At 47.9% G+C, this 27,399-nt stretch overlaps 1 protein-coding gene across 1 annotated transcript; it reads right to left on the bottom strand.

Moving 5' to 3' along the window:
• Positions 1-844: 844 nt before the first annotated feature.
• hdc (histidine decarboxylase) lies at positions 845-26,950 on the bottom strand. The gene is made up of 12 exons (XM_085968306.1): positions 26,896-26,950; positions 22,180-22,352; positions 19,578-19,691; positions 18,266-18,388; positions 16,502-16,636; positions 14,981-15,124; positions 7,975-8,041; positions 6,692-6,854; positions 6,011-6,101; positions 4,852-4,950; positions 3,083-3,184; positions 845-1,796 (listed from the first exon to the last, which is right to left on the bottom strand). Exons 1-12 carry the CDS (start codon positions 26,921-26,923, stop codon positions 1,047-1,049), a joined length of 1,989 nt encoding a protein of 662 aa, XP_085824432.1. The 5' UTR covers positions 26,924-26,950; the 3' UTR covers positions 845-1,046.
• Between the last annotated feature and the right edge of the window lie 449 nt (positions 26,951-27,399).

Genomic DNA, 27,399 nt, shown 5'->3' with positions numbered 1-27,399 from the left:
CCGCTATACTTGGATAGCATCATTGGTTAGAATTACTTTTAAATCCAGCCAAAAATGATGAGATAAAAGTCTCCTTTCTCTGTTGGCTGAGGGATTTCCCCAAGAAACACACAGCCTAGCTCCTGGTGGGTGAGTTACAACACAAACCGGCCCAGAATGAGCACAAATTGGTATTGTTGGCTGGTATGGGAAATAGGAAGATTGGGCTGGTGGAGTATTGACTCTGCCGAGGTTGTGTGAAGTGAGAGTTTTACCCCCACAATAGCCGACCTGGGATTGTTTGCTGGGAACATGGGGGAGATTTTTTTTACTTGGAACGAGAAGCGGGTGCGATATTGGTGGTGGACCCGGGGTGCTTAAGGTGTCCACCCAATGCGCTGGTTGGGACCCCAGAACCATGTTCTGCTTCAGGCCTCAACATTGCTCTGGTGAGTTGGGAGTTATACTGCAGCTCATTGAAATAGGCAGCCGCCCGGCAGGGAAAACCCTGGCGTGGGCAGAGGGGGAAAGAGCACTAGAAGCCGAGTTAAAGGCCTGCTTGAAAATGGAATTGGATAAGAAATGAGCGCATAAGGTCCCCACTAGACCTGCAGGTCCCGATCGCACGTTTTCAGGTGAGGAACAGGCGGCCTACAATTGAAATCGCTCCAGTTTGTATCCTCAGCGCTGACTCCTGCAACCTGCTGGACTTTTATTCCTTATTTCATCATCTGATGTGATTTTTTTTTTTAATGCACTCGCTGCAATGGTTTCAATTCACTGAAATTGAACTTCATATTTTTTTTTTTTTTTTTATAAATGGTGCTACCCTACCATATGTTAAAGTATGAACCAATCTGAAACATTTAATAATTGGAGTGTTTTATTGATCAGGTAAAGACTACAGCACTTGATAATACAATCAGGATCACAAACAGTTAATTAAAACTCTGATCATGAAATGAACAGAAATCTGAGCTCAATTGTTCCATGATTTCCCTTTGCGGATTAAGAATGCTACATAACCGATAAAATGAATACAGACAACGGGTGAAGAATTGGACCAACTACTTAATTAACTGCAAATGGCAACAGGGCAGCTGGATGGTACAGTGGCCAGGAGATGCTGGGAAGCTGGGCACACTCAGAAATTTTTTCAGCTTCTTGTAGACGATATTTTCCAGTATCACTTTTTCTGGGAGCTGGAGGATGACTGTTTCTCTGCTCAGTGATCCCAAGGTGTCTTTTGGAATGCCACAGATGAGCTCAGTGTTGCAGCTCATTGAGCGGCTGGTCTTGCGCTTACCTTGGATCGGCAGGTAGCTGTGCACCAGGGAGGAGGGGGTAGATTTAGCCTTGGGTATCAAAGCCTCCGCACTAAACGTGTCTTCAAAAGGATCCAGCAGACCTTCGGCATTCGAAGCATACCATTGATTGGCAACCTCACTTTTTGGAAGCAAACAAGCCATCTTGGTTTCAACTGGTAAAAGCTGTTTGTTTTGCCCATATTTGGAGATACTCTGGCCAGTAACCAGTGCCTTGGCACCAATGCTGTTACAACTTGACTGGATTTTCTTTGGCACACATCCCCCCCTGTTGCTCAGGAGGCCATTCTGATCTTTGGAAACGTTCAATAGGATTTTGACTGCACTTTGCTGGATTATGTTCCAGTCTCTCAGGATGTCGTCTCGGACAGTGAACTGAGAAGTGACAGTGAAGCGAATGATGAACATCTCCTGGATGGTGGCTGGTACCAGGTACATGGTGCCGGATTGGGTGAGGTTCAGCAGGAGCTCTTCGGTCATACTATTGGGTCCCTGTTTATTCACAAACAAATTTTAATGGTATGCTGTTTTAGCTCAACATCATTAATTCACTAATGAATCACATGTTCGAAAATACAGCATTCTGATTAGACCTTTGCCGTGATGTGCATCTCTAACCCTCAGCTCCCTTCTCATCAATCCAGCTCACTTTAAAAGGTGTCATTTAGCCATGAATCAATCCCCTTCTCCACAAGGCTGTTCCAAACCCATAAATCTTGGGGAGGGGCGCAAGTGCTTTCTTGTCACGAACATATACAGTCCACGATATCTCAATACACCAATCAATTCAATTCCTAACACAGTGTCATTTCCAAATTCATGCACCAAAGATATTGGAGACAGAACCTGCAATGACCAATCCCATCAGAACACTAATGTGTACGCCTTCCTCTGATCCCAATTACCACAGAAAGTCACACTTAAAGCAAACCAATTCTGGCCTCGGACTGATCTGCGGACAAATTTCACGACTGCAGAGCGGGTACACCCGCAGCCTTAAAGGGACACATGCCGCCATTAGCAGCAGAATAATACCTGGTGTAATGCTGCTGTTCTTATGAAGCAGCACATCCTGACTCAGTGAGCAATGCCACGGTCGATCTGCCGAGACATGACCCTCACCTTTCTAGTGTCACACATGCAAATATATTCCATATTTGTTTTTAAAGAGAAAGAAAGCCAGTCATTTTGTGCTCGATTCTTCCAATATTCAGCAGAGCTGGGGATTTCCAAGCACCTACGAATCTGCAAGGAAACATCCTTAGTAACAGAAACCACCCCATCACTGACCTCAGAATATGCCCCAGAGCAATCACTCGCAGGAATCGTTAGACTGATGCCTGTGAAAGGGCAGGCCAATTATAGACAACAGAAAAATACATTGTGTTACATGACATCACATTCCTTACTGGGAGGAAAGCCGGGGAGAGCCACTAAAATAGACAATAAATTGGATAGTCAGGAATGATTTCAATAACATCCTCCCGACAAGAGGCTCAGGTGCTGAAATGAGATCCTGGCCTGGAACACATTTCGTATCCATTACTTTTTAAAGATGTTTTATTTCATTTAATTTCCTGGCATATATCACCCAGGTCTGTCCTTCCAGTGGGGATAGTATAGGGTCAACGACAATGATATAATCACTACAAATCTAAACTGTGTGGACAATGCGCAGCCAATTACTAGGATTAGCACAGACACCGTATCCTACCACTGATAGGCTATTAGATGGAGATCACTATTCTGTGTGACATTGCCGTGATAAATCTCCTCACCCTCAAACGAAAGGTCACCAGCCCAAGGTGCCTTTTTGCTGGAACTTCAAAATTGGAATCACTTCTAACCAAGGACTCGAAATACTTGGCCATCTCCGTACCCTGAACATTAAAAAATACGCCTGTTAAAGTTGGAATTAAACAAGACAACAATAAGCTGAAATGAGTTTACATGGAGGGAGTGAAGGTGCAGGTTGTTGGACTGTAACACATTAAACAGTCAAACCTCATTATCACTAACTTACAGAAAGTGGAAATGTCAGGTTGGTGGACATTTGAGCCCCGACTCTGCCAATACCACAAGGAAAGGTTGGAATTCCCGTCGGAGGAGATCCGTGATAAGGGAAAGCTCATTTGAGGGGTTTTCCCAAAAGAGTGCGTTAATACATCCAGTGTCTGGGGTTTTGTGTGGGGAAGGGGGTGAGAGTGTACAGCACTTTAGTCTGGATAGAGCTGGCAGTTTGTACTAACTTTGACAAGAAGGAGCTTTTATTGCAGCTGTAGAGAAAACACCTGAAAAATGTGTTGTCAATAAAGTAACATTATTCAAAAGGTTACAGCGACTGGTGATGGAGGTCACAGTGGGCAGTCCCACCAGCGAGGACCAGGATTTGAATCATGCCCAAACTTCAAGGACAAGAGTTTCCACTCTTCCTGATGCCTGTAAAGATCCCAAGTGTAACCTGTCCATCTTCCACAATGAGGAACTTGGTATGGCTTCAGGAACACAGGAACACAAGGAGGCCATTCAATCCCTCGAGCCTGTTCCACCATTCAATGAGATCATGGCTGATTTGTATCTCCACTCCATCCACCTGCCTTGGCTCCGTATCCTTTTATTCCCTTGTCTAGCAAAAATCTATCGACCTCAGATTTAAAATTATTAATTGAGCCCCAGCATCGACTGCTTTTTGTGGGCGAGGGTTCCACACGTCCACCACCCTTAGCGTGAAGGCGTGTTTCCTAACTACTCTCCTGATTGGCCTGGCTCTGATTTTAAAGTTCTGTCCCCTTGTCCCAGACTCCCCCCACCCCCCACCAGTGGAAAAGATGTCTATCTACCGTATCAATACCTTTCAAAATCCTGAAATCCTCAATCAAATCACCCCTTAGCCTTCTATATTCCAGGGAATTCAAGCCTAGTTTATGTAATCTCTCCTCATAATTTAACCCTTGGAGCCCTGGTAACATTCTGGTGAATCTGTGCTTTAAGGTGCGGTGCCCAGAACTGTACACAGGACCCCAGATGTGGTCTAACCAGAGCTTTGTGTAGCTGTAGCAAAACTTCCTCCCCATTCTATTCTAGCCCTCTAGTTTCTAGGACCACTGCTTTTCTTGATATATATTAATGACTTGGATGTGGGTGTACAGGGCATAATTTCAAAATTTGCAGATGACACAAAACTTGTAAGTATAGTGAACAGTGAGGAGGAGAGTGATAGACTTCAAGAGGACATAGACAGGCTGGTGAAATGGGCAGACACGTGACAGATGAAATTTAACGCAGAAAAATGCAAAGTGATACATTTTGGTAGAAAGAATGAGGAGAGGGTACAATAAACTAAAGGGTACAATCCTAAAGGGGGTGCATGAACAGAGACACCTAGGGGTATATGTGCACAAATCGTTGAAGGTGGCAGGGCAGGTTGAGAAAGCAGTTAAAAAGGCTTACGGGATCCTGGACTTCATAAATAGAGGTATAGAATTGAAACTCTAGCTTCACTTCAAATACACAACTGCTATATTTTTTTTAATCACCCGACACTTACCTGTCTGACGTGTGCCTGGAGCTTCTCCACTCCGAAAGAGCGAATAACAAACCAGAGTTTCAAGGATCGGAACCTGCGGCTCAAAGGGATTTGCCAATGCTGTGGAAAGAGACCCGGTCCTTTCATCAACAAGACTGCCGTCAAACAAATCCCTGCACTAACTCACTAAAATCAAACTTCTAACAATTAGAAGAACTTGTCCCAGAATTATCCCAGGTCACTGATCCCACATGTCCCAGGTCACTGATCCCACATGTCCCAGGATTGTCCCAGGTCACTGATCCCACATGTCCCAGGTCACTGATCCCACATGTCCCAGGATTGTCCCAGGTCACTGATCCCACATGTCCCAGGATTGTCCCAGGTCACTGATCCCACATGTCCCAGGATTATCCCAGGTCACTGATCCCACATGTTCCAGGATTATCCCAGGTCACTGATCCCACATGTTCCAGGATTATCCCAGGTCACTGATCCCACATGCCCCAGGATTGTCCCAGGTCACTGATCCCACATGCCCCAGGATTGTCCCAGGTCACTGATCCCACATGTCCCAGGATTATCCCAGGTCACTGATCCCACGTGTCCCAGGATTATCCCAGGTCACTGATCCCACATGTTCCAGGATTAAAGGAGAGGAAAACATTGGAGCCTTGGCAGATTGCCTTTAATTAGAAATCCAATCTTTAATTTGTAATGTGTCAAGTTTCCTTTTGTTAGGCTGCTCTGAATCCTGCGCCAATCCCAGGCCTCTCTCTGTTCTTCCTCAGGAAGTGTCCACCTCCATCAGTTGCCAAACCAGAATCAGGTGCCTTGCTGCTCACTTGTGAGTGAAGGTCAAGTTGGAAATATTCTTTCACAGTAATTAATATTCTGATTGGAGCAATCACTCCCCCACCAACCTCTCCACACAAGTTGTGTCACAGTAATCAGTGATGGACACTCGGTTATTAACTCAAGTCTTGAAGGAGTCAAAATGTCCTTTTGTCGACTCCCATAAACCTCTACAACCCCTGACCTCATTAACCTCAGCAGTTAGTGGTGCCGAATCTCAGCACATGTCGTGATCCCAAACCAAGTTCCCTTCCCACATCCTTCCCTCTCCCAGCTCTGCTCTGATCACTTGCAACACCAAGACTATTTAAAATTGGCATCTCACCATGAAGTCAACGACCGCTCCAGAGTTGGCGTGCCGGAGGTACACAGGGTTTACGCTGAAGGTCTGCTGTAGCTTGTACTTATCTTTGACCCTGTGAAAGAGTAACTCCTGTGAGATAAACTCCAAACACACCTGGGAACTGACTGAGCTGCAGACACAGCAAATCGAAGAGGCCTCGAGAACAGAGTGGATCTGGGCTAGAGGGAGAGCGCAATTTACACTTTTAACAGTCCTCAGTTCAGAAAACTTTTTTTTCCCCAGTTTGATAAAACAGATAGAAGAAGTGGATGCTGAGTCCTTGAGTATATTCAAGGCTGAGATAGATAGATCTTTGGACTAGGGGAATCGAGGGATATGGAGATCGGGCAGGAAAGTGGAGTTGAGGTCGAAGATTAGCCATGATCTTATTGAATGGCGGAGCAGGCTCGAGGGGCCGAATCCTGCTCCTAATTCTTATGTTATTTAGTGCCATCTGCCAGCAGGCCATGGCTCAGTGATATTTGTCACCCCACCCGCGGCCCCACCCCACTACGTCACACCGCCCCGTCACACCGCCCGCGGCCCCGCTCCGTCACCGCCCCCCACGGCTCCACCCCGTCACATCACACCGCCCGCGGCCACGCCCCATCACACCACCCCGTCACACCACCCACGGCCACGCCCCATCACACCACCCCTCACCAGAAGGCCGTGCAGTCAAAGTGAACCATCATCCACTTGGAGGGGTTAAAGGCGAAGGAATCGGAATATTCAATACCCTGCAGGAAGTTCCGGAATTCCGGACAGAGGAAGGCAGTTCCTGCATACGCTGCATCGACGTGAAGCCAGAGCCCCTCGCTGGCACCTGGACAGTTAAATCAGGAGCAACAAAAGGATTTAGAATCATCCATTCAGAAACAATCCAACTGCTTTATACAACATGGCATTTGTCGAGAAATCCCAGATTCACTGGACTGGTCAGGACTCTGATCAGTTCAGGAATTAAACATGCAAGAGTCACAATTAAAGTTTCAACCTCAGTCAGCAACATTCTAAAAACTCCACTGTTCAGCCCTGGGTAACTCTCCCCGGTCACCAGCCCTGGGTAACTCTCCCCGGTCACCAGCCCTGGGTAACTCTCCCCGGTCACCAGCCCTGGGTAACTCTCCCCGGTCACCAGCCCTGGGTAACTCTCCCCGGTCACCAGCCCTGGGTAACTCTCCCCGGTCACCAGCCCTGGGTAACTCTCCCCGGTCACCAGCCCTGGGTAACTCTCCCCGGTCACCAGCCCTGGGTAACTCTCCCCGGTCACCAGCCCTGGGTAACTCTCCCCGGTCACCAGCCCTGGGTAACTCTCCCCGGTCACCAGCCCTGGGTAACTCTCCCCGGTCACCAGCCCTGGGTAACTCTCCCCGGTCACCAGCCCTGGGTAACTCTCCCCGGTCACCAGCCCTGGGTAACTCTCCCCGGTCACCAGCCCTGGGTAACTCTCCCCGGGTCACCAGCCCTGGGTAACTCCCCGGGTCACCAGCCCTGGGTAACTCTCCCCCTCACACTTACCCTCCCCAATTCCCTACGGTACTGGATCTAAAATCAGGATTCTGAGTGGACTCTTTCTCTGCTAAAATGCATCAAAGTTTTACCTGCATTTGGAAGTCTCAAAAATATTAAATGGTGGGATTTCAAAAAGTAATTTTTACAACATTTCTTTATTCCCTGCAAGATGTTGATTAACTTCTCTCCAATCAGGGGGTTTCTGGGCGGGTGTTTAACCCCAGGAGCTCGCGGCTGCTCAAACCCTCACCTTATTCTGTCTGGTACAAAATATTCCATTAAACCCAGTAACTGGATAGGTGCCGAGATATTAAAGTGTCGGCGATCATTCAGACCCCAGGGTGGGTCGGACAACCTCCTCCTGTGGTCAGTGTCCATCGTCCAGTGGACCTGACCAATAACTAGAAATAATTCTAGAAATGGCAACTTACAGAGGGGCCCGAGCTCGCTCAGAGGATCAAAGGCGCAAACGCCAGTAGTGCCCAGAGTGGCGCAGAGCTGAAAGACAAGGCAAGGTTGACATCAGCAGATAAACCTCCACACTTCAAACAAACCTGGGGACAACCCCAGGGCACTTTCTTTAAACAAAGGCGTTCGTCATCAGTAAACCGCAAAGAGCTGAATAATCGGTGATAACAACAGAAAATGCTGGAAAAACTCAGCAGGCCAGGCAACACCGGGGAGAGAAAACAGAGTCAACGTTTCGGGTCTAACCCTTTGTCAAGACTGGAAAAGAAATGAAATAGATCGAAAGGCAGGGCTGGGAGAGAACAAAAGAAGTGAAGAGACATTAAGAGGTATTCAAAATGAGATGAGATGGTGATAGGACTAGTGGAGACAAAAGACGGCTCTAGATTAGGTGTGAAATGCGCTGGCAGAATGGGAGACAGCTGCCATGTGGGAGAGAGAAAGGTGGGGGGGTGGGGGGGGGGGGGGGGGGGGGGGAGGCCAAAACAAAGGTGTAGTGTATGTGCCTTTAAGAGGAACGATGTTTTTTTTGAAGCCCGTGTACTGTAGTACCGGTAGTGACCACTCGGGTATATAAGCCTGTATAGCGTCTTGTATAGTTAGTTCACTTCCAGACTTTGTTCAGTAAACACTTGTTAAATCAACTCCTGCATTCCATGTCTCCATTAACACACGGATCCAACAGTGGCGACGAGTTAGAAACGAACTTACCTGCAATTCGGCAGCACCTCAAGGAGATCGATTCCTCAGACGAAGGTCGAAGAAAAAAAACAAAAAAAACTGCTAAACGGGCTGGTGGCAGGTAGTGCACTGATCCTTCCTGGGCGGCGGTCTGGGGCTCGATCGGATGGCTCTGCAGCGGGGCCGGGCAGCGAGTCGAAAAGCAAAAGCAAACAGAGACAGAGGGTGGAGCACTCAGGAGACGGCCGGCGCTGCAAAGCAGGTCGGCGTTCGGACCGAGCAGAGGCAGGGGAAAGTCCCAGAGGGTCCGACGGGAACGATTCTCCAAGTGACGGAGAAACTGTTTAAAATATATGTGTAAATAAAAAAAATTTTTTTTAATAGAAATACCGCGAAAAGCTGCAGGTCGCAACGGGAACCGCAGAGAACAGCATTGGCAGCAGCGGCAGGAAAGCGCGGGAGGCGCCATCTTGACTTGGCAGGGAAGAAGGAAAAGCACGGAAGGCGCCATTTTTGATTTTCAGGATGCCTAAGACTGGCAATATTACTGCTTTCGATAGTGATAGAGGATTGGACCACATATGTGGAAAGAGTGGAGGTATATTGCAAGGCGAATGAAGTAGCGGATGATAAAAAGGCATCGGTACTTCTAAATCTGATGGGCGTAAGGACATACGGGCTGTTACGAAACTTGATCACTCCAGCCAAACCGATGGACAAGAATTTTAAGGAGATTGTTGATACCCTACAGGAGCACTTAAACCCAACACCGCTGCTGATAGCGGAACGATTCAAATTCTTCAGGAGGAATCAGCACAAGAATGAAAGTAACACTGATTACCTCACCGAATTACGAAAGCTGTCAAAGCACTGCCAATTCGGGGCAGGACTGGCAGATTCTCTACGAGACAAATTCGTCTGCGGTCTCCTAAGCGAAGGAACACAGAAAAGACTACTTTCTGAGAAAGATTTGACACTGGACAAGGCTTTCAGTGTGGCTGTATCATACGAAGCAGCAGCAAGAGGAGCTGCAGAGATACAGCAAAAGCCACAGGATTTCGGCACCCATGAAATGACACGGGGTTTCGAGAGATGTTATCGCTGCGGCAGATCCACCCATGACCAGAGGGACTGCTGGTTCAAGGACAAAGCATACAGGCAATGCGGAAAGATGGGACACATTGCATGTGTATGCCGATCTGGAAAAAAATCCGCTGACAGTAAAAAGGTCAATAAGGAAAAGTACAGAAAGGTACAAATGATGACGGACAGTAGCTCCGAAGACCAGAAGAGCGATAGCGACTCCGGAAACAAGAGACTAAGCTGTCTCAAATTACATAATGTAATTGCCAAAGAAGATTACCAGACCATTTGGGTTACCCTCACGATAGCGGGGTCCCCAGTTAAAATGGAGCTAGATACAGGATCAGCTCTGACCGTCATAAGTCGACGGGATTACGAGCGGCTATTTCCGCATATACCTTTGAAAGACACATCCATTATCTTGAAGACATATACGGGGCAGAAAGTATACCCCAGAGGGAAAATAAGGGTGCCTGTTGTATACAACGGCAAGGAAATACAGAAGTTATATTTATACGTTCTGCAAGATGGTGGTCCACTGTTGTTGGGACGTGAATGGATCAGAAAGATACGTTTAGACTGGCACTCCATTCAGGCACTGACGGTGACCAGTAAGAAAAAAAAATGATGACGTCATACCTGGACGATTAAAAGACATCTTGGCTAACGCCAAAGAAGTGTTTCAACAGGAACTAGGAACCCTGAAAGGCGCCACCGCCTCAATAAAAGTGGAAGATGCGGCAATTCCCAAGTTTTTTAAGGCAAGACCGGTGCCATACGCAATTCGTCCAGCAGTCGAGGCACAGCTGGAGAATTTGGAAAAAGCAGGCGTGTTATCCAAGGTAGATTGGAGCGAGTGGGCAACACCCATCGTCCCGGTCATGAAAAAAACGTTGAATAATGATAAATCTGAAGAACAGAGAAAAATTCGCATCTGTGGGGACTTCAAGGTGACTGTAAACCCGGTTCTTCACACTGTACAGTATCCTCTTCCGAGGATAGAAGATATTTTCGCCTCACTATCCGGAGGGAAACGTTTCACCAAAATTGACTTGGCACAGGCATATCTACAGATGGAGGTTGAGGAGGCCTCTAAAAAGTATCTCACGATAAACACACACAAAGGCCTGTACCAGTACAATCGACTGGTTTTCGGAGTAGCATCAGCTCCAGCTATCTGGCAAAGAGCTATGGAGCAAGTCCTGCAAGGGATTCCGGGGACTCAATGCTACCTAGACGACATCCTTGTAACAGGAGAAAACGACAACGAGCACCTTGCCAATTTGGAGCAGGTGCTCACGAGGCTGAGAGAACGAGGCCTACGAGCAAATCGCCCCAAGTGCGAATTTTTCCAGAAACAAATATCATATTGTGGCCATGTCATTAACGAAGAAGGGTTGCATAAGTCACCTGAAAAAATTGAAGCGGTCGTAAAAGCCCCAGCGCCTGAAAAGGTCTCACAATTAAGGTCGTTCCTGGGATTAATAAATTACTATCATAAATTTTTACCGAACTTGTCAATGGTTCTGCACCCTCTTAACGCACTGCTACAAACGGGAGTAATTTGGAAATGGAGCGACGACTGTAAACGTGCCTTCCATAAATGCAAAGGCTTGATCACGTCCAAGGAAGTGTTGGCTCATTACAACCCATCACTGCCAATCAGACTGGCGTGCGATGCATCCCCTTACGGCGTGGGAGCGGTATTATCGCATAGATTCCCTGATGGCTCGGAACGGCCGATAGCTTTTGCGTCACGCTCATTGAACTCAGCTGAGCGTAACTATGCCCAGATCGACGGAGGCACTCAGCCTGGTGTGGGGGGTGAAGAAATTCAACCATTACTTACACGGACAAAAATTTACCTTGTTGACTGACCATCAACCCCTCGTCTCCATATTCAACCCTAAAAAGGGCGTTCCCATTATGACAGCGCAAAGGCTACCGAGGTGGTCCCTTTTCCTAGGGGCACACCAATATGACATAGAATACAAAGGAACAAAACAGCATGGGAATGCTGACGGTTTATCGCGCCTACCGTTGCCAACAGTAGAAGAGGCACCTACAGTGGACCCAGTGGAGATGTTCCACTCGACCATAGTGGAATGTCTACCAGTGACAAATTCTACCATTGAAAAGGAAACGAGAAATGACCCGACTCTCTCACGAGTCTATGATTTAATGGTGAAGGGATGGCCAGCACATGGCGAACCACTGTTGCCAGCATTCTCGCAAAGAAGAGAACAGCTGTCAGTGTGCCGAGGAACCTTGATGTGTGGATCCAGAGTGATGATTCCACCCAAACTCCAGGATAAAGTGCTAAAGGAGCTTCACGAGGGGCATCTGGGTGGAGTGAAAATGAAGAACTTAGCAAGAGCGTTTGTGTGGTGGCCAGGTATCGATGGAGACATTGAAGAAATGACCAAGAGCTGTCTAGGATGCCAGAAGGTCCAAAACGCCCCACCACAAGCCCCTCTACATCCATGGGAGTGGCCCTCATCTCCATGGCAAAGGGTACATATTGACTTTGCTGGTCCATTTATGGACTCAATGTTCTTAATCGCGGTGGATGCACACTCCAAGTGGCCGGAGGTAATAAAGATGTCCTCCACCACCACGGAAAAAACCATCACAGTATTAAGGACCATATTCGCCAGGAATGGGCTGCCTGAACAGATCTGTTCTGATAATGGACCGCAATTTGTATCCGAAGAATTCAGGAAGTTCTTAAAAAACAATGGGGTTAAGCACTACACGTCCGCCCCATACCATCCCGCCACCAATGGATTAGCTGAAAGGTTTGTCCAGACCTTCAAGAAGGCCATAAAGGCCATGGGTAATGAAGACATAAATCTACAACATAAGGTAGATAACTTCTTGTTTGCGTACAGGAATGCAACACATGTGGTTACAAACCAAACCCCCGCCATGATGTTTTTCAATAGAAGACTAAGATGCTGGCTGGATTTGATCAAGCCAAACATCAAAAGGGACGTAGAGAACCGGCAACTTCAAGACATGAATGAAAGGCCAACTAGAACCTTCCAGATAGGTCAACAAGTTTTGGCCCGGGACTACCGTACCGAGAAATGGCAGCCTGGAACTATTTGCACATGACTAGGACCACTGATGTATACCGTGGACATTGGAGAAAGCATAATAAGGCGCCATGCTGACCAGATCATAGAGTCATCCGAAAAGGGACAACCTACACCACAACTCTATACACCTAATGATGAAGCAGAGATACCCATAGTATCTACCTCTGATCCGGTGATACTGGAACCAGATGAACCCGACACTGGCATTCAAGCTGAATCGACCTTGCCAAAAGAACCTACTACACCACCGAGGCGTTATCCGGACCGAGTCAGGAAGTCTCCAGAGAGACTGAATTTGTAATTGATTAACTTCAGCAAATGTGTAGATTATTGTTCTTGTAAAAATGTTATTTAATGATTACTTAAAATGTTATGTACTATTTATCTAAAAGGGGAGGAATTGTAGTGTATGTGCCTTTAAGAGGAACTATGTTTTTTTTGAAGCCCCTGTGTACTGTAGTACCGGTAGTGACCACTCGGGTATATAAGCCTGTATAGCGTCTTGTATAGTTAGTTCACCTCCAGACTTTGTTCAGTAAACACTTGTTAAATCAACTCCTACATTCCATGTCTCCATTAACACACGGATCCAACAAAAGGTGTGGATAAAAAATGGAGACCAAACGCAGATTGGGTGACCACTTTGCGGAACACCTCTGTTCAGTCCGTAAGGGTGACCCTGAGCTTCCGGTTGTAGTGTATGTACCCGTCAACCTTTAAGGGAACTATTGCATGTAACCGTTCACCTTTAAGAGAACTACTTTAGGTGTGGCACTATTTGTTTGGCTTCTGTATACTGTAATACCGACAGTGACCACACCAGTATATAAGTGTTGGGGCAGGATAACTGGGGCAGATTCGCCCGGACCTCTGAATAGTAAAAGACCTGTTTGTTTGTTACTCCTGAAGTCTGTGTATTTATTAACTGTACAACCCACAGACTTTACACCGGTCGCCTGTCATTTTAATTCACCGCCCCATTCCCACTCGGACCTCACCGTCCTCGGCCTCTTGCATTGTTCCACAGAAGCTCACCGTAAACTCGAGGAACAGCACCTCATCTTCCGATTAGGCACTTTACAGCCTTCCGGACTCAATATCGAGTTCAACAATTTCAAATCATAACCTCGGCCCCTATTACATTTTTACTTATATTTTATCCACACCTTTGTTTTGGCCCTTCCCCCCCCCCTCCCTCCCTTTCCTCTCTCTCCCACATGGCAGCTGTCTCCCATTCTGCCAGCGCATTTCACACCTAATCTAAAGCCGTCTTTTGTCTCCACTAGTCTGATCATCATCTCGTCTCGTTTTGAATATCTCTTAATGTCTCTTCTCTTTTGTTCTCTCCCAGCCTGGCCTCGTAATCTATTTCATTTCCTGTGCTTCTTTAGTCTTGACAAAGGGTTTTCACCCGAAACGTTGACTCTATTTTCTCTCCACGGATGTTGCCTAGACCGCTGAGTTTTTCCAGCATTTTCTGTTGTTATTTTGGATTTCCAGCATCTGCAGTATTTTGCTATCGTACTAATGAGTAATCGGTGAATCGGCTTTTTGTTGGTGTTGGTCGGGAGGCAAAGGTGGTCGGGACACGGGAGAGGAGCCCAGACATCCCATAATGTCCACCTGGATCCCCAGGTCAGTGGCCCGGGTTCAGCGTCTCCTCTGAAACACCGCATCCCGCACAATGACTACAAATGTGGGCCGAGATTATTAACTCAAATCCACAGCTCTGACCCCCAGCGACAGCCCACCCCTCACACAAGCTCCGCCAGTGATCCTGGGACATCTGCAACTTCCAACCAATATATATTCTCAATACTTAATTCTCATTATTTAATATACTTCACTCTTTAAAAAGTACATTTATGAAGAATTAAAATAGTTTCAGCTGGTCTGTCTTTGAGATTAAACCTGAGCAAGAATCGAGCTTCCAAATAAGCAAAGGTTTGGCACAATTCCCTCAAACTGACGGAAGAACAGGGCGAGGTTACTGGAAAGCAGGCAGTTGTATTAAAGATTGTACAGGAGGGAGATTCTGGAGATATACAGGCTCAGGAACAGATTGACACCAGCTCGGGAGAAATGTGTCCTTTTTCAGACTCACAAAGAATGGGACAAGTCCTCGGCTCCGGTCATCTTCCAGCGCTCGGCTCAGAGTCTCCGCTCGCAGCGAGAAATCCTCATCCGTCTGAAGGAACCGAATTTTCACTAAAGCGATCAGACCCCCTTTCTCTACAGAGGAGTGAGCCTTAAAAAGAAAATAGATACAAGGAGGAATGTGGAGAAAGCCGCTGGTGTAACATGGGACCTGGTTGGGACACTGGGTTCCAACCCTCCCCAACCGGCACTGAACAAATTCCCAAAAATCCCGACTCCCAGGTGACGTTAACCGGGATTTCCGTTGTCTGACTGATCAATCCTCGCACCCCAGCTCAAAGCGTCGCAAAGCGCTTCGCAACAAATTGCCTTCAAATGCCAATAACCTATGCAGAAAATCGCGAAAGCCATTTTGTGCACAACAAGATCCCACAGACAGTAGTGAGAACGGGGAGCAAATTTGGAATATTGGCCAGGTCAATACTCTGGCCCCGGATGGACCATCTGCACCACACAGGCAAGAGCCGGAGCGGCATTGGACCCAACAACCCCAGCAATCCCAGCATCCCAACAATCCCAACAACCCCAACAATCCCAGCATCACAACATTCCAACATTCCCAACAATCCCAAACATTCCCCAACAATCCCAAATCACCAACAATCCCAGCATCCCAACAACCCCAACAATCCCAGCATCCCAACCATTCCCCAACAATCCCAACATTCCCCAACAATCCCAAATCACCAACAATCCCCACATTCCCAACAATCCCCAATAACCCCGAGTCAGTCAGGGGTCCCGAGCCGAGCCGGGCCGGCCAGCGCTCGGTGCGGAACCTGCAGCCCGGGGGCATCCCCAGCCCTGCTCACACACGCCACCCCTCCCCGCCCACAGTGAGCACTATTCGGAATGTCTCGTATAACCGGGGCCCCACACCCAGCCTTTGCAGGAGGAGCACGGTGTCCGGACATGGGCGAATATCTCATCGTGCAGCGACTCCAAGGGCCAACATGGGAGCCGCACATTCCCCGCACCGGGCACCAGACACCAGCAGAACCCGCAGAGAAACACGGAGGATGCAGGGCGAGGATGCAGGGACAGCGACTGTCTGCCCGGGCCTCCCTGCCGGTGGGGCGGGTACATGGGGCGAGGATGTAGGTTCAGACCAGACACCCTGGAACCCCGAAACACAGAGACTGGGGTGAAGTCACTGCACAGAGGTGTGAATGAGCCACATTAGGAGCTTTGAATACAGTGGGAATAATTACACAGAATTCACAGAAGCGAGGCTGAGATTCCGCTGCCTGCCTAGTGTTGGGGAGCGGGAGCTCTGGCGGAGTTCAGACAATCAGGAGCAGAGCCGCCCGGCACTCACCTGTCACAGATTCACTCCAATTGCTGCAGCCGATGGAGCAAAGGCTCCCTCTGGTGGAGGACATTATTACAGCAACACAACATCCTCACCTGCTCAGAGGCCCGTCTCACCTGGTCAGAGGCAGTCTCACCTGGTCAGAGGCAGTCTTACCTGGTCAGATGCATACGCAACAAGTCGGGAGTTGAGAACCGAATCATCAGTGTTGGAGTCGGTGGATTTCATCTCTGTGATCTTGGCTTTTCTTGCAGCCAGCAAGGCGATTAATGTGGACTCACTGACTGTGCTCTGCAATGTTACAATATCCAGGGTCAACATAGTCTCTGCACATTTACATTTAGTAATTAGATTCCAATAAAGAGGTTTCAGATAAGGGATGAACTTCAAGGAGCTAATTTGCTTTCTCTCATCCCGATTAATTGGTTTCTCTGCAGTGAATCAAGACCATCACTGATCCAATGATGAACAATTTGGGACATTCTTAGAACTGACCAGATTTTGTACAGTGTCTACCCAGGGGCAGAGTCATTTCAAGTTTATGGGATGTTCCCATTTATGCACACAGCCTCTCTGCAGTGCAATGAGCCTGACCAGGCGAATTCCAGACTGGGCATGAGGTGACAATCCTGGAGCAGGCCGAGAGTACTAGGCTGCACTGCCCATGATTGAACCCTTCAGTCTACTCGCCCGGCATCAGCTGTGAGCTCAGGGTCGGCTGATGAAGGACAATGGACCAACAGGTGGAGGCTCTCAGATTCACACCTGAAATTGCCCTGGGACCAGAGCCCAGCTGTGCCATCTTCGCCTGCCGTCCGGACACGCCGTGGCGTGCCGTTTTACCTCCGGACGGAGACGGAGGTCCCCAATGGGGGTCTCTCTATGCGGGAGTCCTCCCTTGTTCTATTGGGGACTTGGCCTGGAGGGTGTTGCACAGGGCAGTTCCGTGCAATAGATTTTTAAATAGGTTCACGGACTCCCAGACCGCCTGTTTGTTTTGCGGTCTGGAGGAGTCCGTGTTCCACGTATACATGGGGTGTGAGAGGTTGCAGCCCCTCTTCCATTTTTTGAAGGGGCTGCTCCTCAAATTTTGGTTGCACTTCAGTCCCACGCTCCTGATCTACGGTCACCCCGTGCGGAGGGGAGCGGGCAGGTTGGAGGACCTCCTCGTGGGCCTGCTCCTGGGCCTGGCCAAGAAAGCCATTAATCGGTCCAGGCAGCGGGCGGTCGAGGGGGTCGTCCGGCCTGATTGCCTCCCGCCCTTCCGCGGCCATGTTCGCGCCCGGGTGGCCCTGGAGATGGAGCACGCGGTCTCCGCCGGCACGCTCGAGCAATTTCGTGACCGGTGGGCGCCGCGGGGACTGGAGTGCATAATAGGTCCAAATGACCAAATTTTAATTTAATTTCTGATTTGTGTTTTTTAAAAGTTACTGGTTTTTTAGTTATATTTGTTTTTTGATTTGATTGATTTAACACAAGAGGAGAGCCCAGCTGTGCAGAGTGGAGACCTCAGGCACCTTTACTTAAACTCAACTCTCCTTCAATATACTAGCATAATCTAAATGACAAGAAGTGTCTCAGGTCTGAGAACAGAGTCTGGAAACTTGTGTGTTTATGGAACTGTGAGAAATTAGCAGTGTGATAGAATTCAGAGGCTGCACTCTAAAACCTGAAAATTATCAGAATTATTTTTCTATAAAACCAGGCAGTATTTCAATGGCAGAATACTTACAATAAGGTCAGGGCTGTACTTTCGTTGAGACTGCAGTTAAAATGCAGGTTTCAATGGTGCCGATCAGGGGCAAATGTTGTAATATATTTATCAAAATTAAAAGGATACATTATGACTGACCAGCTGAATCATTAAGGGAAATGTGTCAGTGTGCTGACTGGACAAGCAGTGAGAGTGTCGGTTTGTACCTGCAGAACTCCTCCCCCTTGACTGTCTGGGTGATGGTGCAAGAAGTAATTAGGAAGGCCCAACATTGCAGCCAGCCAATCCATCACGTTCATCTCCAACTCGGTGCAGGCTGGGCTCGAAGCCTGGAATTAAAAACTGTTGAATTAATTTTCATGCAGATATAATATAACCGGAGTCTGGTATTCATTCCAAACCCAAGATCCACCAGGTAACTATTGTTCACACACTTCAGGAAGGACGTTGAGGCCTTGACGAGGGGACAGAGCAGGTTCACCAGGAGGATACCAGAGAGGAGAGATTCAGTTATGTGGAGAGATTGGAGAAGCTGGGATTGTTCTCCTTAGAACAGAGAAGGTTAAAGAGAGACCAAATGGAGGTGTTCACAATTATGAGGGGTTTTGATAGTGCAAGTAGGGTAAACAGTTTCCTCTGGTAAGTGGGTCATAACCAAAGGTCACAGATTTAAAATCATTAGCAAAAGAACTAGCGGGGAACTGAGGAGAATTTTTTTCCACTGAGGGTTGTTATGATCTGGAACGCATGACCTGAAAAGGTGGTGGAATTAGATTCCATAGGAACTGTCAAAGGTAATGGGACATGTACTTGAAGAGGGCTAATTTGCAGGGCTATGGGGGAAGAGCTGGGGTGTGGGACTAAATTGTACAGCTCTTTCAAAAAGCCAGCACAGGCATGACTGGCCAAATGGCCCCCTCTGTGCTGTAAGATTCTATGATTCCATGATAATTAGCCATGATTCACCCCATTGGGATCCCACAGTTAGTTATCAAGACCTCAGTGTATTCCGTTATTCAGTACTGTGACTTGAGTATTTTGAGAGTTTCAGGGAGCCTGCAATAATTCTGTCTCACAATAACATTGCCCAACTTTGTCACTGGGAGAATGAGAGGGAGCAGCACTGATTTCAGAAAGACACCATGGGAATGAGGAGTGGGGAGTGAATCAGTGAAGAAGGATCCATTCAGAAAAAATTATAAACCAATACTGTTAACTCTCTCCAAATCGGGTCAGGGAGAGTTTCAGACATGTGGAGATTGGTGAACTTCTGCCCAATTTAAAGAGAAGTGGACTTTGGCCAATATAGAAGTAGCAAGAGTCAGACTTACTGAATGACCATTTCAGACTCTCGACCTTTCAATCAGAACTAGAAAAAGCCATTTATTTACTGTAACAATTATAAACTCATTGAATAACTAGGTAGAGATCACCTGTCTACAGATTCTCTGTCAATCTCTCAGCTTTGGGCCGTACATTATTACTGAAAGGTCAATAGCAGCGATGGACATTTCTTACCCAAGTGAATCCCAAACAGTTAATGGCATCTGCCAGCATGTCCCCGAGTAGAGATGGCCAGGAGGTGAGAGCAGGGAAGTAGGCGTGCATGTGAGGACTCTGCCAGTGAACCACCTGCAGCAACAGAAAAACACACGGTCAGAAGTTTACCACAAGAAAGGACTATTTGGTCAATCGGAACTCACTGCCCTGGACCCTGACTCTCCCACAATGCAATTCACACAGTTACAATCGGTACTAATGACAGAGGAACAGCAATAAAACAAGATGGTCACTTCAAGGGGCAAGCCGGAGGCCTGAAGCCAAGTTGGTTTCTGCCCCATTGCCCAGGGTGCTTACTACACATTGAAGGGAGACAGACTGGGGCAGAAAACACACTTTAAAAGGAAAAGACCAATTCTCCCACAGTAGGGATATGAAAATAGGGTTCCTTTTAATGTTGGGGTATTTTAAGCAAAAATGTATTCTAAAATAAAGAAAGGATCCAAGGTGAAAGATGATTAGTATACTAATTCAAAATGGTTTTCCCAGCAACTAAACAATGAGCAATATAGCTTTCCTGAATAATTGGGGGAAACCTCACTGTTGGAAAATCCTTTGTTCCTTTCAGTGACAAGTGAAGACCTCTGAAGAAGTGGCGGTTTTGTCCTGTGCTGTTGGCCAGTGTAAACTGACCTACTGATGTGGGGAAGAGCAATGTGCTCATTATTTTATATTATTACGTGAACTGATTAAAATGCAAAGATTATATGGAAAGAATGAAACCGTTGTGTAGGTAGCAGGTCGACTAGATTCTCGGGAGTTACTAATACACTTGATGTTAATATACTTTTTGCTTTCTATGGATGTTTGATATTGGATGAAGGAGTGTAATTGTCAGTAATCTCAAGGGGCAGTCTGGTCAAAAAAGAGTTAATGTTGATAATGAATAAATGTCGTTATGTCGTGTCTAAATGTGTACCATTAAATCAGATTTTTTTTAAAAATTATTCATGGGTTGTAGGTGTTGTTGGCAAGGCCGGCATTTATTGCCCATCCCTAATTGCCCTCGAGAATGTGGTGGTGAGCCGCCTTCTTGAACCGCTGCAAGTCCGTGTGGTGAAGGTACTCCCACAGTGCTGTTAGGGAGGGAATTCCAGGATTTTGACCCAGCGACGATGAAGGAATGGTCGATATATTTCCAAGTCAGAATGGTGTGTGACTTGGAGGTGGTGGTGTTCCCATGCACCTGCTGCTCTCGTCCTTTTAGGTGGAAGAGGTCGCGGGTTTGGGAAGTGCTGCCGAAGAAGCTTTGGCGAGTTGCTGCAGTGCATCTTGTAGATGGTACACACCGCAGTCACGGTGCGCCGGTGGTGGAGGGAGTGAATGTTTAAGGTGGTGGATCAGGTGCCAATTAAGCGGGCTGCTTTTGGTGTCGAGCTTCTTGATTGTTGTTGGATATCTTAAGTAATGTCTGTTTGTATAAATCATGATTACAAATGTCATTGCAAAAGTTAGACCTTATTGTATGGAAGGAGGATGCGTAACAACGGGCTTGATGGGAAAGGGGAAATTGGTATTTATACCTGACTCGACAATTTAAACAGTCGAGTTAACTGACCTCGCTCTAGTACGATAGCAAAATACTGCAACAAAGTATTTGTTGTTATAACTGACCTCGCTATTGTCCAAGGATAGCTGTTAGATTGTAAATCAGTTACCGATAAATCTAGGGTTCAGATCGAACAGACTCGAGAGAGAGAGAGAGTAATATTGTATGTACCCAACAAATGTCAAATCGATTGACACCTACAGAATGTTTGAAAATGTACCTTTTTGCTATGTAAGCTTTGGCAATATGGTTCTCTGTAAACTTTCATGCCAATAAAACATTTGAATTTGAATTTGAATTTGAGAGACTGCTTCAGAGTGCGGCAGATCTCTGGTCCCGGAGTGCTAACTGGTCCCGGGGTGTTTTGTGCTACACTCTATGTTAACGCTGTTAATAAAGTCAACGACATTTATTAATGCGAGCTCGATTATCTGAGGTCGAGAATCTGAAGACTTTTGACATTAACGGATAAAACTTCAATTTAAAAAAGGAAAATCCCGAAACAAAGATTAGAAAGATGAAAGGCTGAACGCTACAATAATATGGACCAATAGCGGCTCAGTGATCAGTGAGGGGGCGGGGCCTGGGCGGTAGGGGCGGGGCCGGATTGGCCCAGACGGGAGGGGCGGGGCCGGGGGCGGGGCCCTGGTTGGGGGGGGGCCCAGGCGGGCGGGGCGGGGCCGGGGGCGGGGCCCAGGTGGGCGGGGCGGGGCCGGGGGCGCGGCCCAGGGAAGGGGCGGGGTCGGGGGGCGGGCCCAGGAGAGGGGGCGGGGCGGGGGCAGGGCCCAGGCGGGAGGGGCCGGGTCATGAGGGGCGGGGCCGGGGCCCAGGTGGGAGGGGCGGGGCCCAGGGAAGGGGGCGGGGCGGGGCCCAGAGGAAGGGGCGGGTCAGGATTTGCGCAGGCGGGAGGGGCGGGGTCATGAGGGGCGGGACCGGGGGCGGGGCCCAGGTGGGAGGGGCGGGTCAGGATTGGCCCAGGCGGGAGGGGCCGGGAGAGGGGGCGGGGCCTACCCCAGGCATGATGACCCTGTCGATGTCCTCCAAGATGTGGCTCCAGCTGTCGCCCTGCTCCGGGGCTCGGGCCGGGAGAAGCTCCCTCATGTAGCCGGGTTGCACATCAGGATAAACGCGGCGCTCCCTGACTGAGCTCAGGTACTCGGCGATATAATCCACCAGCTCCTTCCCTGGGGAGACAGAGGGAAACATTCAATAACCAACACACCAGGCGCTTGGCACCAAGAGACAGACCCGAGCAAACACTCGGGAACAATGGCCAACCAATAAATCCAGCGGCAGGGAGACTCCTTCCAACAACAGGCGCTGCACCACCTCCAGAGCCGGGCCAGTGGCTCAGGATCGGAGCTTCCCTTAGACACAGACCGTGGGCCAGTGCAATGGTGCCAGAGGGAGTCCGCCTGCCGGATACGGTTGTCTCTCATGACAGGAGCACATTTTTTTTCAAAAATATATACTTTATTCATAAAAATGTGTTGAGAAACATGACAATACACAGTCTACATCACCTACAACACAAACTAACTGCGGTACATGGCACTCAATTTACAGAGACACCTTACAAAGCATTTTCATTACACATTTTATAAGTCATACAGCCCAAGGGGGTCAAGATACATTCCAACACTTGTCACGATGCATTACACTACAATCCACCAATCTTATTACATATGACATAATCCAGATGAATGCAGTACATGGTACTCTATTTACATCAACAGATTACAAGTGCATTTACAATTAACACACTTGTACATCATACGGCCCAAGGGGGGTTTTTATACTGGTTTCAGCCCCTCGGTGTACACTGGCGGGAGGGTCTCACGACAGCAGCACATGCCTGACCTGTGGCCTTCCCCTCCAGAGCCCCGGCTGTGTGGGAGGGGACACCAGGCTGCCCAGGCCTGGCAGCTCCCGGTCAGGAACAAGGTGGCACAGACCAGGCCGCCTCAGCGACATGAGCCTTTGCAGTCTATGGACTCCCAGGTGATTTTTGATAACATTGCACACAAGATTGTTAGCAAACATTAAATTGCCTCCTGTCCAGATGTTGAAAGCACAGTATTTGTCACTTTCTTCATTCTTGTGCACTGCAGACTGCCTGATGTGACCGCGCCCCCTGCAATGGTTTGGATCTCCTGCGGTGAGTGACCGTCACTCCATGGGAAGAGCCATCCCTGTTCCAGATGTTGTCACAATCTGACAGCCTGTCCTGTGGTAAATACCGCCCCCCCCCCCAAATGTGCAGGTAAAGGTGAGGAGTCAATAAACATCAGCCCAGGAGAGGTTTGTGTGTGAACAAAACACCAGGACTTTTTTCACCTGCATTTATTCTGCTCTCATGAACTCATCCTCCTGATCTAAGTTTAGCAGGGATTTGGGAACCCTCGCACACCGCTCTGTTCACTGCGATTTAATTGGCTGCAGCAAAGAATAATAAAGCAAGTACTGACAGAAACATCACGCAAAAATGCCAGAATACCCAATTAATTCACCAAGCAAAATATAACCGCAAATACTTGGCAGAGACTCCAGGGTAGTGCGGAGGGAGTGCTGCACTGACTGTTGGATAAGATGTTAAAGTGAGTCAGGTTGCAAATACATCTGAGAATCAGGCTATATATAGAAAGTTCATAGGAGAAGTGGAAAAGAAAATAAGAGGGGCAAAGAGAGGTCATGAGAACAGAATTTCCAAACTTCCCTAGATGCAGGAGAGGTGCCTGCGGATTGGAAAGTGGCAAATGTGACACCATTGTTCAAGAAAGGGTGGAAGGACAATCCCAGTAACTACAGGCCGGTCAGTTTAACATCAGTGGTGGGTAAAGTTTTAGAAACAATAATCAAGGAAAAAATTAACAGGCACTTGGAGAGGTTTAAGCTAATTAAAGAGAGCCAACACAGATTTGTAAAAGACAGATCATGTTTGACTAATCTAATTGAATTTTTTGATGAAGTAACAGGGAGGATTGATGAAGGGAATGCAATGGATGTTGTCTACATGGATTTTAGGAAGGCATTTGACAAAGTAACACAGAGGCTGGTTAACAAAATTGAGGCTCATGGAATAGGTGGGTCAGTGGCAGCTCGGATAAGGAATTGGCTTAAGGACAGAAAACATGAGTTGTGGTAAACTGCCATTGCCATATACACTTCATCTAGAGTCATCTTTTGTCTTAACTTGTCCCATTACCATCTCCTTTTGCCTCGCACCATCATCCCTTTTGTCTCTTAATCTCTCCTGTCTTCCATCCTATCACAGACCTTCCCTTTTGTTCTTTCCTCCCCTCCCCCCTTTCCCTGCCCCTACACTGGCTTAAAAACCTGTTCCATCTCCAACTTTTTCCAGTTCTGATGAAGGGTCATCGACCTGAAACATTAACTCTGTTTCTCTCTCCACAGATGCTGCCTGACCTGCTGAGTATTTCCAGCATTTTCTGTTTTTATTTGTGGTAAATGGCTGTTTTTTCAGACTGGCGGATGGTACCAAACTTGGATGTGGCAGTGAAGATGATACCAATCAACTGCAATAGGACATAGAAAGGCTAGCAGAATGGTCCCAGCGGATTCGAAGGTCGCAAATGTAAGACCGCTTTTCAAGAAAGGAGGGAGAGAAAAAACAGGGAACGACAGGCCTGTTAGCCTGACATCAGTCGTCGGGAAAATGCTGGAACCCATTGTTAAGGAAGTGGTATCAGAGCACTTAGAAAATCATAATATGATTAGGCAGAGTCAACATGGTTTTATGAAAGGGAAATCGTGTTTGACAAATTTTTTGAGTTTTTTGAGGATGTAACTAGTAGGGTAGATAAAGGGGAACCAGTGGATGTAGTATACTTGGATTTCCAAAAGGCATTCGATAAGGTGCCACATAAAAGGTTATTACACAGGATTAGGGCTCATGGGGTTGGGGGTAATAGAGTAGCATGGATAGAGGGTTGGTTAACAGACAGAAAACAGAGAGTCGGGGTAAACGGATCTTTTTCAGGTTGGCTGGCTGTAACTAGTGGGGTGCCGCAAGGATCAGTGTTGGGGCCTCAGCTATTTACAATCTATATTAATAACCAAGATGAAGGGACCGATTGTAATGTATCCCAGTTTGCTGATGGTACAAAGCTAGGTGGGACAGTAAGCTGTGAGGAGAACACACAGCCTGCAAAGGGATATAGATAGACTGAGTGAGTGGGCAGTAAGGTGGCAGATGGTGTATAATGTAGGGAGATGTGAGGTTATTCACTTTGGTAAGAATAGAAAAACAGAATATTTTTTAAATGGTGAGAAACTTTCAAATGTTGGTGTTCAGAGAGATTTGGGTGTCCTCATGCAAGAAACACCGAAAGCTAGCATGCAGGTACAGCACAGACTAAGGGTCATTGTTAAACATACAGGAATATAGGTCGCGAATTGGCTGCCATGACTTCTGTGGAAGATTAACTGTTGATGTGTCCCTATCTCCTGCCAATCAGGACATCCTCGGAGAGATCGTTTTAAATTCAGGAAAATACCATGGTCTCCCTCCCACTCTTTCCCTCCCCCCAGGGAGAGACTGAAAGGAGGGAGAGAAAGATTGAGCAAAAGCAACGAAAGGAGAGATAGAGACAAGGATAGGGAGAAAGATGATAGTGCAATCTTTGTCCGTGAATCATTTTGACTGGAATAGGAGAGAATTTCTCTTAATTACAAACAGAATTCCCGTTTTTCTCTGATTAACAGTCCGCTAATTGTGCGAATACTTGACTTGCAACATGTAACAGACACTAAAAGTAAGTGTAAGATGCTGCTGTTTAACCAATGCCACACATGAGAAAAAGGTTTACAACTCCGGCAATTTAATTCTAACACCCACACCCGTGGACTCTCACCACCTTTCCCCCTCGCTAACACCTTTCCCCCTAACTCCACCACAGGGTCCTGACTGTCAGCCGTCCGGGAGACCTGCTGTGGGTTCTTGAGGCGGGCTTTGTTGCCAATGGGAATGTCTTTAAGAGCCCTTACCTCCGAACCAGTGGCCGGACTTTAAGGACCGGGTTACTTTTTCTAAAATATCCAAACTGACCATTCAAACCCTGCCCTGTGACAGCCTGCCTTGCTCGGTTTGACTCACAGGCTCAGTTCACTCCCTGATCTCGGTCACACAATTCACACTCTGTCCTTTACATTCACTTTTTTAAATTTAATCCCATTCCAAGTCTCTCATTCTCAGTCAGTGGGTAGCACGCTCGCCTCGGAGTCAGAAGGTTGTGGGTTCAAACCTCACTCCTGGACCTGAGCACATTATCCAGGCTGAACCTTCAGAGCTGCGCTGTCAGAAGAGCCACCATTCAGATGAGAGACCCGGTCTGCCTTCAGGTGGGTATAAAAGATGCTTCACACTATTCGAGCAACAGGGGAGTTCTCTCCGTGTCCTGACCAATACTTTTCCCTCAATACACACCAGTAAAACAGATGATTGGGTCATTATCACATTGATGTTAGTGGGATCTTGCTGTGCGCAAATTGGCTGCCGCGTTTCCTACATTACAACAGTGACCACACTTCACAAGAACCTCACTTGCTGGGAAAGCTTTGGGACGTCCTGAGGTTCTGTAACTGGGAGTTGGTTCTGTCCAACTCTCCCGGTCCTGGGGATGGAGCCGGGACCCCGGGGACACTCCCGCTGCTCGGATCAGATCCTGAGCCGCCGCCGATTAACCCGAGAGCCGGAGCTGAACTCACCACGGACGCGATATTCCTCCCGGTCCATGTCCTGCGCTCGGCGGAGTGACGGCTCCAGCTGTCCGGCCCCTCACTTCAGCCACTGGGCTTTAAACCTCCGCTGGCCCCGCCCACCGACAGGCCCCGCCCCCGGGACGGGCCCGCCCACCGGGGAGGAGTTGGGTCAGTCCTGGGTGAGGGAGTTGGTTCAGTCCTGGGTGAGGGAGTTGGGTCTGTCCTGAGTGAGGGAGTTGGGTCTGTCCTGGGAGTGAGGGAGTTGGGTCTGTCCTGGGTGAGGGAGTTGGGTCTGTCCTGGGTGATTAGTTGGTTCAGTCCTGAGTGAGGGAGTTGGGTCTGTCCTGGGAGTGAGGGAGTTGGTTCAGTCCTGGGTGAGGGAGTTGGGTCTGTCCTGGGAGTGAGGGAGTTGGTTCAGTCCTGGGTGAGGGAATTGGGTCTGTCCTGAGTGAGGGAGTTGGGTCTGTCCTGAGTGAGGGAGTTGGGTCTGTCCTGGGTAAGGGAGTTGGG

The sequence above is a fragment of the Somniosus microcephalus genome, chromosome 27 (genome assembly GCF_052327205.1).
Source record: "Somniosus microcephalus isolate GS21.2 chromosome 27, FLI_Smic_1.0, whole genome shotgun sequence".
Taxonomy (NCBI): domain Eukaryota; kingdom Metazoa; phylum Chordata; class Chondrichthyes; order Squaliformes; family Somniosidae; genus Somniosus; species Somniosus microcephalus.
Note: the sequence above shows the minus strand (reverse complement) of the source record. Positions and strands in the feature narration are given on the sequence as shown.